The sequence below is a fragment of the Diadema antillarum genome, unplaced genomic scaffold, assembly GCF_040938485.1.
Source record: "Diadema antillarum isolate AM-2024a unplaced genomic scaffold, OU_Dant_1.0 seq00001666_RagTag, whole genome shotgun sequence".
Lineage (NCBI taxonomy): Eukaryota > Metazoa > Echinodermata > Echinoidea > Diadematoida > Diadematidae > Diadema > Diadema antillarum.
Genome location: NW_027272364.1, coordinates 373,757 through 393,507, shown reverse-complemented (window position 1 = coordinate 393,507; position 19,751 = coordinate 373,757). Strand labels below are relative to the sequence as shown.

Here is a 19,751-nt window from a genome sequence, read left to right as displayed (position 1 = left end):
AGCCAAACAGTCAGGTGAACGCAGTACAGAGTCATGTGTTGGCTCACATGACCCACAACCTATCCCCGTCCCCCTAAGATATACATCGTGCCGATGAGCTCTCAGATATCAGTGCACTGGAAAGTCACACAACCTATACCAACCCTTTGCAAATTGTGTGTTCTGTGTGCTATGTTGATGTCAAGAATAGAATTGTGAAGAAGGATGTGTGCTCTCGGATTGTGACATAACTTTATCTCTTTATTAGCTGTGTTGATGGAACCCAAATAATACTTATTCTCCTTTCCTTGGTGCGTAACAGCATGCAACTGACGAAGAAGGAAGTGATATTGCATATACACGAAGGTGATTGAGGAGTGCATGTTTGTTTTGGGGATACAACTAGAGCTATTAAAAAATGTGTCTGTGAGCATGTATGAGTGGAAAGAAATGTGATGATAAACGCAAGTGTCAGTTGTCCCGTATACCTGACTTCTTGCCCCGTATATTGTAAGAATTGATGATCGGAAGTTTGGCAGAAATTCAAGCCATGATTTAAAGTTTAATGTCAGAGGAGGGCTTATTGAGCCATATGTTAATTTTACTGAAGATAGTAAAAAAATCCTTCATGCAGATAAAAAAGCAGAAAGAGTGCATTCTGATGCTTTCATGCAGTGCTACAAATAATTTAAGTGCTATTTATGATAGAGAGAAAAAGAAAAGAAAATATGACCCAGTCCAAGGGGGATTATCATGAGATGGATGCCCCTTTCAACTCCAAATGATCCACTCATTGTTTAAACATTTTATATTGCACGTAAATCTGTTTCAGGCTTCATTGTCTATACATGTCATATTCAAAATCTCTTGATGATATCAAAAAATCCACTCTTATATTAAAACAACCCCCCAAAAGCCACCTTCACTGTGCTTGTAACTGTGCAGGAAAGATTTCTGTTCGGGCATCACATATATGCCATTGTTTCCTTTGTGAAGGATTTTGTACAGTGAGGTTCTCCCCAATAATACTAGTTACAACTTTCTACAAATTGTCAGATGGAACTTTTTAGTAGACCAAAATTGGAGTGTGTGTGTGTGTGTGTGTGGGGGGGGGGGGGGGGGGAGTTGTTTGTGTCAATTTATATGTTCAGTTGGCAGTGCCTTCCAATATGGACATTTCGCACTTACACACCAGCTTGCAGTAGACACTGGAATTTGTGATGTTCTTGCTGCATGGGTACATTAGGCTTCAGATCATGTAAAAGGCATGTGAATTAAGTGCATAGGGACCAAAAGGTGTGGTGTCAGTACACAATTAAAAAAGTATGGCTTACATGAAGATCTACAGTTAGTTGTAACCCTTCAAAAAGTGAGGTCCACAATCAAGTGGCTTGTAAAATTTGACGTGGCGGACAAGTCCATTTTTGAAGGCATTTGAAGGTGTGTTTGCGTGTATGTATGTCGCTCTTTGTGTGAGTGTGTTTGTGTATGAATGTGTGTGTGTGTGTAAAGTGAGCATGTGTTTGTTGCTGGCTGATACTAAACTCTTGTACTGAAGCATGAATGCACTGTCATTTCCCAACATCAGTAATGACCAATCTGCCTGCAGCTGCTCAAATGAAGCAAATAAAACAACTCATTGCCGAGCTTTTGGGCAACAGGGTCAGACAAACATAATCATACCCACCATTCTTCCTGTTCATGGCTCCAACTACCTGCTTTGTCCTTCTGTCGCAAGTAACAAACTGCTCCAAGGCACCGTTTCATGAAAGTAATCAGCCCCGACAAGTTGTCAGTATCTGACAATTACCAAAGTAACAGTCAGTGGCCAGAGCTTCTCAGCCAATCAAAACTGAAGATTTTACTGAAATTGTCAGAGACCGACAACTTTCATGAAATGGTGTTTAGGGTTCCTTTTCAAATGCACTGAGCCCCTGTTAGATAATCAACTCTTGAATATTGTGTTTGATCTGAATGATGAATGCTAATCATTGGAGTATTTTAGTGGTCTTCTGTTATCTCTTAACAAGCACAGTCCATAAGGACTTTAAATGCACCCCTCAAAAAAAGAGCATGAACTTTGTTTCGATTTTTAAGAAGTTCTTGTTCCTACCATAATTTGGGGAAACTGCTGCATATTTCCTTTACTTTTGGCTGTTTATATTCTGCAATTCTTCTTTGAATGAAACGGGGACAAGCACCATGAATATACCCTTTGATATTATCCCATTTTTGTTCAAAGTAAAAATCAGACAAACAAACATGCCCACCAAACAGATGAAGGGGGATTTTTGGGCTTCTGTGGCATAGATTTAATGGCACTGATATAGTTTGAATTTAAAAAAGATAAGCGTTGATAGGTAATGAAAAATAAGTGGCAGAATGTTCCAGGAAATCTGAGACTGTTCAATACCCTTGATGTGAAGAAAGTAATACCAGCTGGCTAGATTTTTGCATGAGCTGGTAACATAGGGGTTTTTAAATTATCTTCTTCACTCGACACATTCCTTCACTTTGAGTAATAGCTTGCTCTCTATCCTTCTTCCTAACAGCGTCTGATCTCTTTGTTGCATCACAGATTAGTTAACACTGTAACAGTCTTGATATATCCTAGGTGATTCAAGTGTTATGTATGAAGTAAACTATAGTGAAATAGGATTATATGCAATCGCTTTTTAAACTGGTGAACTTTGATACACCAAGATAGTTCTTAATAGATATCTTTATCATGATGGATTATGATCGATATTGTACCAGTATTTTATGCTGTACATGAAATGCAAGATAAGTCGAATAAGATGGGTATTTTTGATAAGAAGTCGGTTTACATGGTCGAAATGAAAGAGTGCCTCAAATTCCATCTCCAAAAGTATCCTCTGCTTGAGTGAGAGGAGAAAATGTTTATTGCCACATATACTAGCTGATTTCATGAGAGTCCAGAGTTGATGAGTTTATGATCTTACTAAATATCAATTACTTTCATCTAATAACTTCTGTGAAACATTTTTACTGTGGTGTTGTTTGATTTTTAGAGTTCTGTGTATTTCTTTCTTGATATTTCATGTACAGATAATAGCATTCAAGTAGAAATCACATTTGAAGTTTGCTATGAATGTGTTCCAGGTTTTCCCCTCTTAACCAGTAGTTGAAACTCTTTCCTTCAGTGAATTTGCTGCATGACCTGATTTGCGTCTGATATATTGTACATACTATATGTCTCCTCTACTGTCACTCCTCGTTGCTTGAAGAAGGAGAAACATGAAACTGCAGTGCTTTTTCCAAAGAATCATTGTGTAGTGTGAAAGCGTGCATTGAGTATTATGTCATTCATTCCATTATACATTCATTCCAAATACTCAAGTTGCCTTGTAGAATTCCCACAATAGATGTATCTAGAAGTATATACATGTATGACCATGAATTGATACAACAGAGAGAGAGAAAAAAAAAATTGAACTTGGTTGTTATATTAGTTTAATACTAGAGATAGGGACCAAACACAATGTTTGCTGCTCCTTGACCTATATGTACCAGTATTTGTAATATCCTACATGTGTAATTTAGTATCCTCTGCTATTTACTAGTAGGAATCTCCATAGCAAAAGTTTTAACAATTTCCTGTCATGCACTGACTGCTCACTTTCATGGACTGCCATCACTTATATGTCTTTCTCATCGATATGTTACTTGTAATAAACCATTACCTTGAAAACCAGAGAGAGAAGAAAAAGGACAATTTGCACATATTTCAATTCTGGTTTGTTCTCAAAAGAGGTAAGGTCCCACCACTTTAACACGTAGAAATTAGTTCTGCTTTCATAAGCGCTTAACTTATGCCTGTCAAGAAACTCAGCAGTGCTTTCTTCATTGTCGCAACCCAAGGAAACTAACCACACCCCCAGTGCAGTAGGAGTATTTGAATGTAGAGAAAGAAATTGTCAGCATATACCTAGTTATCTTATCGTGGGTAGGTTCTCTTGGGATATCTCATTTTCATAAGGGACTCAATTTGCATCACTTGATTCAGCTGGCACTTAAACAAAACTAGCAGCATCTGTCTGCTGCATAAGAAACAAAGAAAGGAAGAAAACAACCCAGATTCTGTTTTACATCACACTTCAGTGAATAGAACATTGATGAAAAAACTTTTGTTTGAGGAGTGCTTTCCCTGGGATTACATAATGAGACCTGATCTGAGAGCCGGATAGTGAAATATTGTTGTATGTGGGCTAGTATTGCATTGAGGGAGGCAGAAATTAATGCCAATATTCAATGAATATCATTTCCCAAGTAGATGCCCAAAATTGGTTTACTATTAAGAACTCTAATGTGCTAAACTGTATAGTTCACAACTTACTGTGAATGTTATATGTGTGACCCAATCTGGGAGAAACTCACTGTGAATACTACATGTGTGACATAATGTGGGAGACTCATTCTGATATGACATTTGACATCAACTTGTTTGAAGTGCACCAGTGTCAACACCTTCTGATAATGACTAATTCAAATTTGCCACCAATTGGAGGAAATACAATTAAAAATTGATTTGACAACAGCAGTACAAGGAATAGGACAGGAAGCAATGCGGCTTTATGAAAATTATGGAACCCTGTGATGCACATTAGCCTCTTTTAAAGCCATGCTCATAGCAAACCATGCTTACAATAAGCCTTTGCTCGGTGTAAGGCATACTTGGTTTAGGCCATTCATAGTGTGACCTGTACATGGTGTAAGCCATGCCCGGTGTTACACCGTGTATCAGGGAGCTCACTGTGGTACCTTGCCTCTCTGGTGTCCATACGATGGTGTTTGTGGTGCTGGTCATGCTTTTTTTGGATTTTTCCTCTGTATTTTCTGTGTGCATTGCTGCTGATTTCATCTCTACATGACCATATACTGTACATACCTGTCCAGAACAAGGAAGATATTAATCTTCCTGCCATCTATCTCAAGGAATTCTTTCACAACATAGCAAGGACATTAATGTCCTTTCTTGGAGTCATCTGAAGCATGATATGAGAAAAGGGCACCAAATCAGAATATTACTCTGAGCTTCACACTCTATCTCTATAATCACATTTCTTCCCTTCATGGCATAATTTTTCCATTTTTAAAAGAAATATTTCGATGTATTCAAGCTCACTCATCACAACTTTTGTTACTGATCAGCCTTCTTGTGAAGTATTCACGTTCAGAATCTTGAGATATGCATAAAACTGACATGATCATGCATTGAGTAGAATGAAAGACACAATAGGAGCTGTGGCCTTTCGGGACATGACTTTTCTCTATTAAAATGGCCATCTTAATTTTCCAAATTTTCTTTTGATTATATTGCAAAGCCATTGCAATTAGACAATGACATAAGTTCTCATTGTGCAGGCATCATATTACTTATCTGCTTGTTCACTTTTCTACAATTCTTTTATTTTCTTTCTTTCTTTTCCTTGCCATGAAAGTACCTTTGCAAAGTGAGTTTAGGGAAGCAAAATTAGATAGAAAAAGAAACACTGAAGTAACTTCTCCAAACGAGTAGAGGACTCCTGTGTAATCATGTAGAATGCTGTTACTGTATCTGTGGTACTTGTGATGTGAAATGTGTATGTTTATCTGTGTATCTGTGTGTCTTACAACCGTAGCTTTGGTGTGTATGTTTGTGTGTGTGTGTGTGTGTGTGTGTGTGTGTGTGTGTGTGTGTGTGTGTGTGTGTGTGTGTGTGTGTGTGCGTGTGTGTATGTGTGTGTATGTGTGTGTGCGAATGAGGGGGGGGGGGGACCTGACTGAGGACATCTATAGGACAAAATGGAATGCTTGAAAAAAGACACATAACACCCAATTTATGCCATAGATAGATACCAATATTTCACATACAACTGCCATGCAGTGTGAAGTTATGCAACTGAATGCATGCTTTGTGTGTGTGTGCGTGTGTGTGCATGTGTGTGTGTGTGTGTATTTGTGTTATATGTGTTTTTGAGTTTGATTGGATCAAATACCAGCAACAGTGATGTGGAATTTTGTACAGTTGACACAAAGATTTTCCTGTTGTGTTGGAAGAAATCCTGGAAGTGTTCATGAATGCAATGATGAATCCTGAAAAGAGTTCTCTGATACTAATATTCATCACAGAATGAGAACATGAGTTTTGTCTTGATTTTCTCTTACCTTGTCATTGACGTTTACATTTGCCACATAATACATACATCCTCCAAGGTTGTTGGCAATGCCTTTGTGTTCATTCTTGTTGGCATGTGTGGGAATCCTGCATGGAGATTATGTGGGTCTTTGTTAGTGAATGTGTGTGGATGTATGTGAGGTATCATCATCCATCCTGACCTATGACCCCATTGCATGCCCTCCTCCCATATCCCACCTCACCCCACCCCTCCCCCTCTCCTCTTCCCCTCTCCTCACCCCACCCCATCCCACCCCACCCCACCCCTTCCCTTCAGATAAATATATTGCATATTTAAAGACACATTCAGCATCTTTTGCAATGCTGCAAACAACACTCCCATTACCACATCTATGTTCCAACATGATCCCCAAAGATGATGTCACTAGTACCCTGCCAACCTAATACCCAGAATCCTTAGCTTTACCCATAATACCACAGCTGCCATCTCTCCGACCTTCCTTCCCATGAGCCATTTCATCGGGACAATGATCTCTGTAGCTATAGCAACTGGATTCCACCTGGTAAGTTTGTCATTAGAAATGCGATATGAAATCAAACACACTGCATGCTCTACTAACTACCTGAGCCAGAGACAGGGTAAATATTATTTTTGATTTTCTTAGTGTAGTTTGGTGTGAATATTATTTTTAAGAAGCAAGTAAGCATGTCTGTAATCATCCTAAATGATTGTCATAATATTTTGTAGTGCTCTTTGTTACTTTTAGTTATGAATATGTTGGGTTGGCATCATTTTTTATGTAATTTCACCGTGAATACTCAAATACTTCATTAAGTTTGCTGTACAGGTGTAGATTTCAGTTCATTACTTGAATATGGTAATGTTTGGAATTGTTATTTAAATTTTGTAATGCAGTCATTGAAATTGATAGTATTCTGTGTAGTAAGAACGTCTTTCTGCATGGAAATGCTTTCTGAATATCGTGGTTGTAAAGAAACATTGATATCATTAATCATTTACCAGATATGGAAAAAGTTTATGAAATTGAAAGCAGTCGATCAAAATTAAATTTGTAGTGAAGCAATGTGCAATTTGCAGTAAATTCTGTCACATTCCCTGTGATGAAAGCTGGATAATTTGCTTCTGATAAGTACACTGGCAGGTGACTTCTTAAATTGTCAATAGAACTTATGGCCAGGAAAATGACATGTAAATTTTGCAAATGTGCTGGAGAAAGAGCTTAAAATCTGATTTTTATTCTGCTATTGTAATGATTAATAATGATAATAGTAAACTTTTTGCATCATGTCTAGTACAGATCTGGCCTTGACCATTGTGCAGCTTTGTCTTCTTCTTTGTCTTTGTCTTTTTTTTGCATCATTTTTATAGTCATCTAAAACTACCCTCGCTTATACATGGCCAAAATTTATAGAAGGCTTGACTTCATTTGCAAATGCTTGCATGTTTAAACAACACTACATATAAGATCAATATCTGTTTTCCTCAAATGTCAGATCATGAGTGCATGCTACTGTCATAATTTGCATGTTTCCAGTTTCCCACGTCATGTTTGGACGTGTGAAGTTATGGCATGTATATTCTATTTTGGGATAAAAAGAAATCATTTGTGGATGTGGGGATATTTTTTTTTTCACCTTTTAGAGGGAAGTCACATGCTTGACGTCGCTGATATTGATCGTATTCTGGTGCCACTGAAGAATATCAAAACTTATTATATTTATTGTCTAGTATCTTCATGGAAATGTATCCAAGGAGAGATTCGAACAGTGTAATTTGATCCAATCAGCAAAACTGATAAAATTTCGAGTTCACTTTAAAAAACATCAAATTACATAATGAATGCCAATGAATGTTAATGAATCATCAAACGTGGAATTTGGATGGGCACCTCAACAAAACCCTGTGGGTCTTTTTGCTGTGTTTACCCCTGTGTGATTTTGCTCAACTCATTTTGCCCCTGCTATGCCCCCTGGTGTACATTTTTGTGAAAGATGTATTTTGTTTTATGACATTTCGCATTAAAAAAGAATTTCAGCTGAGTGCGCTGGGAAACAATATATTCCTTGCCTGAAAAGATATCCAAAAAAAAAAAAAAAAATTGATTCCGTCCCATCCCCTTCTCCCATTTTTCCCCCGAAGTGATGCCTAAAGTGATAACATTTCCCTTTAAAGGCCCTATACTACACTCCTTAGCTGTGAAGAGCTCAGAAAATTTACTAATTTGAGATGAGGTATTGCAGCATCCTTTGATTTGATAACTTGCAGTGTTGCTTGTTTTGTTTTGTTCAGTTTTAATTTTGGGGGAGTGAGATGTAAAATATATTCTGTAAATTGTATGTTACAGTGGCCATTGCGTATCAGGACGCTTAACAAAAAGGTATAAGTGGACCTTCTGCATGAAAAAAAAAAAGAATCAAACATTCAGCCTACAAGTATACATCTCACTGTTTGTCATTTTCCTCCATTAAATTAGCTGCTGAGCAAGAGGAATCCACTCCAGAGGAGCAAAACGTGGAAGATCTGTGGAAACGGGTGGAGCAGCCTAACGTGGAGACTGTTCCTGCTTCGGAGAATGAGGTCCAGATGCGTTCCAAACCCGCAAGCGGCAGGGATAATACCTATCGGAAGAGTTTCAACATTGATGAGGAGCGGCAGCGCCTCGAGAAGTGGCAGAAAGAGCAAGAGAGACTCCGGCAGGAGCAGTACGAGCAGGAGCAGAGGAGACTCCAAGAAGAACAGGAGAAGGACCTCCAGAGGGCTGAGATCATGGCCAGGAGGAAACAGGAGGAGGAGTTGAAAGCCCTGCAAGTGAGGAAACGGATGCTGCAGAAAAAGGCCCAGGAGGAGCTCAAGAAACGGGAGGAGGAGATGTTGGAGAAGGAGCGACAGGAACGAGAGAGGAGGCGGATCCAGCAGATGGAGCAGGAGGAGAAGGAGAGGATCAGGAGGGAAGAAGAAGAGCGGTTAAGGTTGGAGCAAGAGGAGGAAGAAAGGCGAGAGCAAGAAGAGCGGGAGAGGAAGGAGGCAGAATGGAGACGAGAGGAGGAGCTGATGCTCGTCAAGAGGAGAAAGGAAGAGGAGAAGCGCCGAGAGGAGCAAGAGAAGAGGCGCATTCAGGAAGAAAGGGAAGCCAGAGAGCGGAAAGCCAGAGAGAAAATACAGAAAGAGAAGGAGGAATATGAAAAGCTACTGAAGGAGAGGGAAGAGGAGATGCAACGGATCGCTCGTGAGCAGGAGGAAAGACAAAGAGCAACACGGGAGAAAGACGAACGCGAAAGACAGGCTCGGGAGCAGGAGGAGAAAGAGAGGCTTGCTAGACAACGACAGGAAAGGGAGCGTATTGAGCGGGAAAGAGAAAAACGCCAACGCTTGCTGCAAGAACAGGCAGAGAGGCAGGAGAAAGCCAGCTCACATCGACCTTTTGCCAGCGAAATCATCCAGCCACAAATGCAGCAGAGGCAGGAATCTGCCCCTCCTTCGAGTGGTCCGCACAGGAGACAGCCATCAGAGGACGACATGTACCAGCGCATCCGGGAAGAGGAGCGGGAGCGCATCAGGCAGGAGGAGAGGGAGCGTCTCCGCAGGGAGTGGGAGCAGCTGGAGCAGGAGAAGCTGCAGCAGCAGGAGAGGCACAAACAGGAGGAGGAGCAGATGGAGCGCCTGAGGAGAGAGCAGGCAGAGCTCCAGAGAGAGAGGGAACGGCTGGAGCAGCAGCAGAAGGAGGAGAAGGAGAGACTGGCCAGGCAGAGGGAGGCGTTCCTGAAGTCCTCCAGCGACGAGGTCTTCCAGGATGACAACCTGGACAAGATGAACAGCATCAATCAGAAGAACAAGCAGCTGTCTGAGGAGGACCCGCCCCTGAAGGCTACTCACCTCCAGGCTCCAGGGAAGGACATCATTGATAGGAGGATGGTTCCAGAGAGGGATAGCAAGCCAGGACAAGTCTACATGTCCATGCACAGGGGTGAGTTCAGTGTGCCTCAATCTCCATTTCAATCAGCAGGAGTCAGCCAAATGAGCATACACACAAATGCGGTCTTTGTAAATCTTATGTAGATATATGTCGTATGCCAAGTTTGTCCGTCATATTGAAGACTTGCAGAGTTAATGCACTCTTTGCTTTTAACCAAGCTATCAGTAATTGTAGCCCTCCTTGCCCTCACCTCAATTTTCATGCAGTCTTTTATATGCTGATATCATGCTGCATCAGATATTTCATGCATAATCTGAGAATGGTTTCTCTCCTAAGGCAATTGGAAATTCAAAATTTCTCTTGCAGATTTTCGTATTTTCTGTTGACGTGTCTTGTGTCTGCAAATTTTCAGAAATGCAGAAGTCAGAGAGAGTTGTGGTATACATGCTGCATGTACCAAAAAGGAAATTAGCATTGTCTACTTCTAGCAACAAACGGCACATCACGATTCCATGACCCCATATTGTAGAATCTGCATTGTTATATGTCTCTTGCCAAAATATCCCTTTTTTTCCCCAGATGACAGTCTACCGGTAGAGAAGCATTGGCTTGTGGAAGAGGCAAAGAGGAGACACCACAACTACATCTCAAAATCAACAGACTCCCTGGTGATTCAGCCGAGGAAAGACAGCCTGGATCACGAGCCAGTTCTGGAGAGAAAGCTCTACGGTGAAGAGAATGCCGCCCCCACCCCAAACATCTACCACACCAAGCCTTATGAAACAGACTACAGAAAACCAGGTGCATTTGCCATAATATGCTTTAACACATATACATTGTAGCACATACAATGTAAGCTTGTAAGTTTTTCACAGGAAATGTGAATGCACTTTGCCTTGATTTCATTATACAGTATGTCCCCCAAAAAATTACAATCGGATTATTGCATTCGTAAATACCAATATGATTAAACTGTCTAAAAGCTACTTCAGGGTCATGAAATATGACATCTAAGCTATATTTTGCAGAAAACCCTGTTCAATTTGGTTAAGTGGTCACAGAGAAATGTGGATCGTTGTAAATCATGTCATGGGTCTGATTCTTCAAAGTGTAGCACATGGATGCTCTTGGATCTGCATAATGTGTGAACACAATGGACAGAACTTTGAGGGAAGGGATTCCTGACATGCCCTACAAAACTCCAAATTTCTTTGTGACCACTGAAGCAAATCGGATGGGGTTTTCTGTAAGATGTGGGTAATAAGTTATAGTTTCATACCCTGATATTTTGTTTGGATTGATTCACTATTTTTAAAGTAATCATTGCGGAGGGTCCCGTTGTATTTTTTTTGGGTGGGACATATGGTATTAGATTTTTAAGAAGTAAGTGCCAGACTGGTTTAAGTGAGGACCAGATTGTAAATATCTAAATGTAAGCACTCAAAAGTAGAATCCTTTTGGTTAGATTATCTATCTTTACCTTTCTCAACTGCAATATTCAGAAAGAAAATCACTATCACTGGAAATTATGTTACATATTCCAGAGCCCCCAGGATTTGAGCAAGAGATTCCCACTCGTATCCCACCCCCTCATCGGGATCAAGGATCTCTTCCCCGCCCTGCAAAGCACCCTCATGAATCGCAGCAGTCCCCAACGTCAGCGGACACCAACCGCTGGGATGCGCCCCGCCACAAGTACGAGACACAGCCGGAGTTCCGACAAGTTCAGCGCCGCATGCACGGCCAGCCCGACCCTGAGCGCAAGCAGAAGATGCACCACCGCCGCTCCATGCCGGACCTGAGTGATAAGCGGAGCTTCATGGCACCCACTGCTCGCATCATGGACGAGCCGTCCTCGCTCAGGGGATCCGCTGTCGGGGGCCCACCCAGAGGGGGTCTCATACAGCCACAGCTACAGCAGCAGCAGCGGGCGGGACCTCCTGGAGCGAGGGGTGGCCCACCACACCATATGGGACCAGCTGGGGACCAGAGGCGAGGGGGACCAGCCCCAGGTCCAGATAGCTTGATTCAGGTGAGTGTCAGAAACAAAATGACCCCCCCCCCCCCATTTAAGCATGGAAGAGTTTGTGTGCATATGATGGTGTCTGCTAGCCAGTTGGCTATGAGCATAGAATAGGAAAAGATTTCCCAGCAAAAGACTAACATCAAGGGCATGAATGAGACCCAATTTAAACTCATGGGAGCTTTTGTTTTCTAGTGATTCATTCCTCACCTTCAACAAGCACACACTGTAATCAACTGCATGTCAGATTTTTTTTTTTTTTTTTTTTTTTGGGGGGGGGGGTATTTTTGCACATTCTATGGAAAATTGTTCAAACAGTGGCAATGCACAATAACTGCTCATCTATCTATTTATTTGTTTATTGTCATGATTGTCAAATTTTATTTTAGATCTGTCCAAAGAAACACATGTCATTTTCAAAAAGTCAACACCAAGACAAGAATGAAAGTGTATCATCAGCATAGATTTTGATGGGGTTTTTTTGGGGGTTTTTTTTTTGTCTTGTGTCAAGTTGATCTTCAATTTGTAGCTTACAAGTGCGCATACAAGTACCAATTTCTTTTGGAATCATTTTAGAAGTCTAATGCGGTGAATGTATAATACTAAATCTCTCCACCATAATCTTATCAAGTAGAGATCTTATGATTTGGACACTAAGAAAAAAAGGATGTTTGTTTCTGTAATTTTCATTTATATTTGTATGTCACGATAGCATGCATCGTAACACTACACATGCTGTATATACTGCACTGTACACTTAATTATTTGTCAATGCACGGTAAAAAATGACGTCAGTGTTACTACAGAGTTGATAATTGAAGTGTTAAGATAACTTGGGGGTATACCAGTATGTGACTAGTGAGAATAATGACATGAATTACCCAGTGTGGTGTATTATGGGCACTTCAAGGAAGTTTTTGTCATGTTTCTGGGATATCGCAAGTTTAAAACTCCATTTTTGTTTGTTTGTCAAATTTTTGCCCACATTTTTTTCTTTTAGAAAAGTTTTATAAAAGAAAAGAAAATTGCTCTTTTGTGATATGTTAAAAATGTTATGTTTTTTTGTAAACCTTTGAGGACTAATTGAGTTAGTTTCATTTTTGAAAGGGGAGAAATGCAGTCAGTGTTATTTGTGATATAATTGGCTGTAATGAGGTGCCAGTAGGTTGTCATGTCAGATACTATGATTTAAAGAATCTCTAACTCCCCTTTTTTTGTGGTCAATATTTCTTGAGGTTGCACTGCTTTTTGTGTTCTAAATTTAAGCAAATCATTCTTCTTTTTCAATTTCTGTTCTTGGTTACACATTTCCTTAAAAAAAGAAATGAAATACACTTACAGTATGACCACTTATTTCATTTGGTGTTGAAATGGATTAATTCCTACAATTCATAAATTTGGACAAGCTAGCTTGCGTGCTACATGGATTGACAATTTTTGCCGTTGTGTTAACTACTGCAGTTACAGCATGCAGAAGACTGTCCTTAATTTTTATATTATCCCAAATTACTGTTTCCCACCCATCTATAACGAGGCAAGTTACCCACCTTACATCCATTAACTTAATACTACACCAACTGTAATTTAACATTGTATTGATGTATTAACAGAGCACTTATGTAGAAACTTGACAATGTGCATATGGGTACATGGGACAACAGGTAAAGAGATGTTTTATTAGAGATGAACAGAAAAGTAACCATTTACAGACTGTAATGCCCTGGTTTCAAAAGTACAGATTTTTACGATAGACAACTGTGACATGAAAAGGAACTTCGTGATTGATATTTCTCACGTCACTGTGCATAATTGCTAGATCTTATCCTCTGAGAATGCATTGCCGTCTGACTCTATATCTTTGTGTGTATTTGGAATGATGTTGCCCAATGTGCACCTTCTTCCTTGGACCAGAGCATCGTGCAGCGAGCTGCCCAGAAGAAGGCCCTCGGTGGCAGGGAGTCCCCCCACCGGCCTCCCAGTTCCCTGTCCTCACACAGCGACAGGTAGACACACCTCAACCAATGGCAGCTGGCTCTGTCTACACTTTAACCCAATTGGCCGGCTCCCTCTTTTTAATATCATGCAGCCTTTGTAGCTTGTTTTTCTCTCCTGCAAAGTGTATAACTCCAAAGTACGCTTCTTCCAGTCTCGCATACACTAGCTTATTTATACATTTCCATCAGCAGGCAAAGGAGGTGAGCTTTCAAACCTAGCTGCATTTCGTTTGTTGCATGTAGTTTCTTCTTCCCCTTACTAATATCACAGGGGTATATCTCTTTCTGAGGCATGGATGGAGAGCTAAAACGTAAACATTAGTTTATAGGTGTTGACAAGTATCGTAGGGGAACACAGATACAATGCCCCCGAAGTATGGTTTCTCCCTTTATCTAACAGCTTATACAGTTGTTTTGTTCTACTGACACAACTAACCTGTCTGTTTTTATCCCAGCAGGGATTCAATGTGACTTTGAATCAAATGGCGTCAATGCCTTCCTAAAGTTCGAGGAAAAACGAGGCATTTCCCCCTCATGAGAAACATGAAACGAAACAAAATCTAAGAGGATAATCTTTACCTCAATTCTTCATTCCGTTTCTCCCACATCCCAGCCCCATGACCATCGTAGGGGGCCAAAGAGCCCACCGGTCCAGGTGAGAGGTAGCGGAGGTCCCCCGCCCCAGTCACGTGCCCCACCCCGGCAGCAACAACAGCCTCTTCACTCACAAGCCCCAGGGCGGGGCCAGCCTGGCCCCAGATCATCTGCCTTCCAGCAGCCCAATAAGAACCCCCCTCCGGGGCGGTCAGTGAGCGGGAAAGTCCAGTGCTCCAATTGTGGCAAATCACTGGGGCGGGGCGCTGCTATGATCATTGAGTCGCTGGGCCTTCACTTTCACCTTGAATGCTTTAGGGTGGGTAAAAAAAATAAAATGCTAGTTAATAAAGGTTCCTAACATGCAACATCTCTTCTGTAGTATCTGCTGACTGTTCATACACCTAACAAAATAGAATTTTTCAGCAGGTTTTCAAGCAGTCACTGTAAACCAAATCCCAGTGTGACGTGTTTTTTTTGTTTCAGTAAAGAACTTGTAAGACTGATTCTGCGTCTCTTTAATGACAAAATGCCAGGCTTTCACGCAAGGTAGTTTTTTTTTTTTTTTTTTTTTTTTGCATCACTCATAAAAGCACCTCATGTCACCAAGAATTCAAATTCTGGAGTGTCACTCATACTTCATGCAATCCTTATCACCCTGTCACGTACACTGCACCAAACACAAAACAACCATTTTGAAAGCAAAGCAAAACAATGTCATAAAATGCGGTGATTCTGATTTTCATCATTGGATACTACATCTTGCAAGCATCCTTTGTAATTTGAACTTTAAAAAAAGAAAAGAATGATGAATATAGAACAGATTCTGTTTACAATTCACTGCAAATGTTCACATGCTAAATTCATTTCTTGCAATTTCTGATGCTGTGTGTTTGTGGATTGTTTTCCTGATTTGCAGCCTTCGTTCTCGACTCAATCTATTTTTCTGCAAATTCTTAATGTCTGTTAAACTACTCTTGGCTGTACAGAATGGAATAAAAAAAAAAGAAAACACTTCTCAAAGAATTCATGTAACATTGGTGTCTTTGAAATAGTAAGCTTGACTAATTGATCCTTTTATCTTTCTTCTGAATGCAGAGCAACTATTTCTTTGTGCAGAGGTTCCTCTCAATTTTCCTTCAAATCTGATGAAATATTTTATAAATAATGTCGTAAGCAGTTGCATAATTCTAAATAAGGATATCTCCATGGATGGTGCAATTCTCTTGATTTCAACAATTTCTATGTAATTTGCCCATTTTAGCAGAATATAGTGAAGTTGGCCTTGCAGATACTTAAAGTATATGTATGTTGTTTCCAAATGCTTTGGATTTTAACACTCATGCTCTATTATGCTACTGGTTTTGACATATTCCCAAAAGCAATGCAAGAAAGCCAGTTTAGAAAAAAAGAAATTGTAGAAATCATTAGAAAAGACATAAATGAAAAGCCTTAGTACTTTCTGCTCTCCCTTACTGCAAACTTAGACTTGGTGCCCCTTTTGCTGCTAGATTTTCAATTCTAAATTCTCTGTGCAAACATTGTGCTCGATTAATCATTGAAACACAGTGCGCTTGTTTGCCAGCCTTATCTCTTTCCACAAAATTTACCTCTGGATTTCATTTGTCAATAAATAACACACATGTTTTGAGATCTCACCACCTGTGTGTCTCACTAACATGAGAAATTAAAACATTCCAAAGTTGCGTGCACTTTTTATGGATACAAGTGAAATGGATTTTGTGATCATTGCATTGTGCTCATTATATGTAATATTTATGGCACAAAAACTGTTGCGGAAGGTTATTTGAATGATGAGAAAACCTTATCAGGGCAATTACCCCCCAGTTAAATACTGGTTAGTGATAAGGTTAAAATAAAGATTAGGGTTAGGTTTAGGGTTAGAGTTTGGGTTACGGTTTTAGGATTAGGTTCAGGATTAGGATTAGGGTTAGGGTTAGGGTCAGGAGAAGGGTCCGGGGTAAGTTTTCATTAATTATCACAATAATTTCTGATGTGGGTGTTGTAGAACCATAAGCAAAAAGGAAAACTAAATAAAAGTAAGCTATCTTATATCCTGCATGAAAAGAAATAAAAAAAGCAAATTTCAGGCAATTCTAGGTTTGTTTGACTACCAAGGAATCCAGATCTTTTGGTTTGTTTGCATGTTTTGTCAGTAATTTATTTTGAAATCACTAAATTTGTTGCGTATGTTTCATAAGCTGTTTAAAAATACAAATGCTCAACTCTATCTCAATCTGTATCCCTCATAGATTTCAGCAACAGTGTGTCTAGTGAATGTTGTTGATAGAAGCATACTTAATGTCTTCATAAATCAAAGCATTATGTGAACATTCCTAGGTTACTACCTGCCTATAAGTTTAAAGAAGAGATATTTGAGAAATATCCATCATGACGAGTTTCCTCACCCATGTACACTGTTTTGTGTGCCCACAGTGCTGCGTCTGCAACATCCAGCTCGGAAATGGAACTAAGGGCACTGACGTTCGGATCCGAGCCAACAAGCTACACTGCCAAAACTGCTACAGCAACGATGCCGGTAAGGCCCCCCCCCCCCCCCCCCCCCCCCACATTCACCCAAGTCTTGTCTTGCCTCGCAGTGTCTTAATCCCACACCTCTCCAAGTTTGAGAATGAAACTGACCTAGATATCAATCTCAAAAGCAGCACCATATTTATAGAAGAGAAACTGGTGGGGATAACAGCCATACCATTCACATTGTATTCAGTCGCTGATGGTGTACTGTTCATTTATAGTGGAAAGATGGATGACTTATTAAAATCACATTAGATTAGTGCAATCAAGTCATTGAGTCACTGCTGCATCATCTTTCTTTAAAAATGCGAAGAGCATTGATTTATTGCAATCACTTTTTCATCCAAGTTAAATTTGCCCTCTGGCTTCAAATTATGACTATATATCTCATAAGGTTCAGTTCCAATAACCATTGTTTCTACACATCCCACATTTTAATTTCTTGTTGGCAGGCTTCGAGTTCACAGAAGTATGACAGAAAACACTGAGCGAGGCAGCTGGAGTTAAAGAAGAAGGAAAGGGCGCCCTCAAGGAGTGAGAAGGCTGCGAGGATAGTCTAGATCGACTGAGAAAAGAATGAGAGCGAGGGACACAGAGTCCTGTTTTTTAACATGTGTGTGATGGTGCAAATGTGAGACACACAAATGTATGCTTATTTCAGAAAGAACTTTCACATGTTTAGAAGATGTATTCTCAGCCAGGTGTTTCTTTGCCAGTTATAAGGTATTAGGAGTTAACTAGTAGAACACGTAGGTTTCGTGCCGTTGGAAAGTCATCAACACTAACACATTCACAGCTGTTTTCTTCCGTCGACAGATAGAAGTACAAAGTCTGCACACATTTCATCATTATGGAAATAAGTCATTAATGTGAAAGTTCCAATGAACATCAGTAAAATTGCACTCTCAAATCATAAACATGCAAGATTCTGAGTGGTTTTTGATTGACTGATTTTTTTTTTGTTAAGGATGGGCGTGGTAAAAGTTTATACATGGTGAGGTGCAAATTTGAGATTTGTGGATGTGTCAGCATCCAGTTGGCTTTTTGTCTGTTTGTTGTGTAGTGTAATTTTTGTCCAAGTGGCTGCAAACTACAATGTTTTTCATATATCGACTGAAATCCAGTGTGTATTCATTAGGCAGGAGTAGTACCCAATATGACCTCCCAACATTTGTAGTGTATTTGATGAATGGAATCCGTTTAGCACAAAGTTGTATTATCAAAAGAGGTACTTTGTTTTACACACTTCAGCACATTCTATGAGTGAAAGCTCAGTTGAATCTAGCTCATTCCTCATTTCATTTCATGATGCTAAAAACCCAACAACAACCTTATGGCAGGAATTCTCAAAGGCAGTTTAAATCTAGTCTGTGGTTTATGCCAATCCTGATTGCATAAATGCACATGACATATCACCTATGTCAACAGACATCTAATAATGGACGTGCACCAACATGTACTTATATCGTGCTTGTTTTAGTCCATAGATTTAAACCATGGATTTGATTTAAGCTGCTTTTGTGAATTCGGGCCTGCATATTTCCTTTATTCAGACTGACCAAATCGTATCCTGTGTCTATAGTAAAGAATTGAAGTGTACTTTATACCTTGTTGCCTTTACATGTTTACATGATGTTTGGAAATTTTGTGACTTGTCTTGTCCGTGGAGCTAATATCTCAATGCTTTATCCACAATATTCCAGCATTGAAGTACTTTTAGTCATCATAAAAATCATGACAGCCTGCTTTGAGTTGAATAATGCATTTTATTAAGGTTGAATATGCTGAACTGCCAATTGTCATTTTCAGTGTCAGGTGTAATAGGAGTCTGCCAAGTCCCGCAGAGTATCTATGTGCTGACATTGTCCTGTATTCATGACTTGTATTCAGATCTCATAATTTCCTGGCTTTTGTCACTTTATACAATGATGCTACGTGGGGTAGCTATGTCATGAATGGAAATTTTTAAAGAGTTTTGTAAACAGTGGTCACATCTTACTCTTTGTATTTTGATTGCAAGTGGTCTCCAACTTGACCAAATGGGTATCAAGGGCCCATTCATAGTCCTTAGCTGTCTGTGAATTTTTGCCCTCGGCAAATTAGCAGGTGGGTTTTTAGCACCTTCCAGAGTTCTTGAAAAACATGAAAATTGTTGCCTGTACTCACAAAAACATGCAGTGATATGAACGGTCATGTAGGATATGATGACCCTTATGTGGGTCACATGCCATGCAGACGTAGGGTAATCCTATGTCACATAGTCCTGAGATATTCCTTAAAAAAAAAAAGATTTCCATAATTATCTAGACACTGAACAGATTATACCAGCTTTTGGCACTGAGATTGCTGACTCAGAGTGTGTGTTGATGCTGATTACACACACCATGCATTGCAGTCTCAGAATTGTTCTTGCTGTCACTTCCTGATGTGGGCACAGTCATAGATACCTCCTTTACATATTCACTCCACCTGAAGGAGCTATGTTGTATAACCAGAATGAGAAGCACGTATTAAGTATTCAGAAGGTAGCT

The 19,751-nt window shown here is 40.0% G+C and overlaps 1 protein-coding gene across 1 annotated transcript in view; it reads left to right on the top strand.

Moving 5' to 3' along the window:
- Window positions 1-18,478, top strand: part of LOC139711539 (uncharacterized) — a 47,411-nt gene extending 28,933 nt beyond the window's left edge. Inside the window, exons 12-17 of the mRNA XM_071623415.1 lie at window positions 8,614-10,104; window positions 10,633-10,854; window positions 11,598-12,085; window positions 14,684-14,983; window positions 17,122-17,224; window positions 17,673-18,478. Of these exons, the coding sequence (XP_071479516.1) occupies window positions 8,614-10,104; window positions 10,633-10,854; window positions 11,598-12,085; window positions 14,684-14,983; window positions 17,122-17,224; window positions 17,673-17,695 (2,627 nt within the window). The 3' untranslated portion in view covers window positions 17,696-18,478. The remainder of the gene's footprint in view (window positions 1-8,613; window positions 10,105-10,632; window positions 10,855-11,597; window positions 12,086-14,683; window positions 14,984-17,121; window positions 17,225-17,672) is intronic.
- The last annotated feature ends 1,273 nt before the right edge of the window (window positions 18,479-19,751 follow it).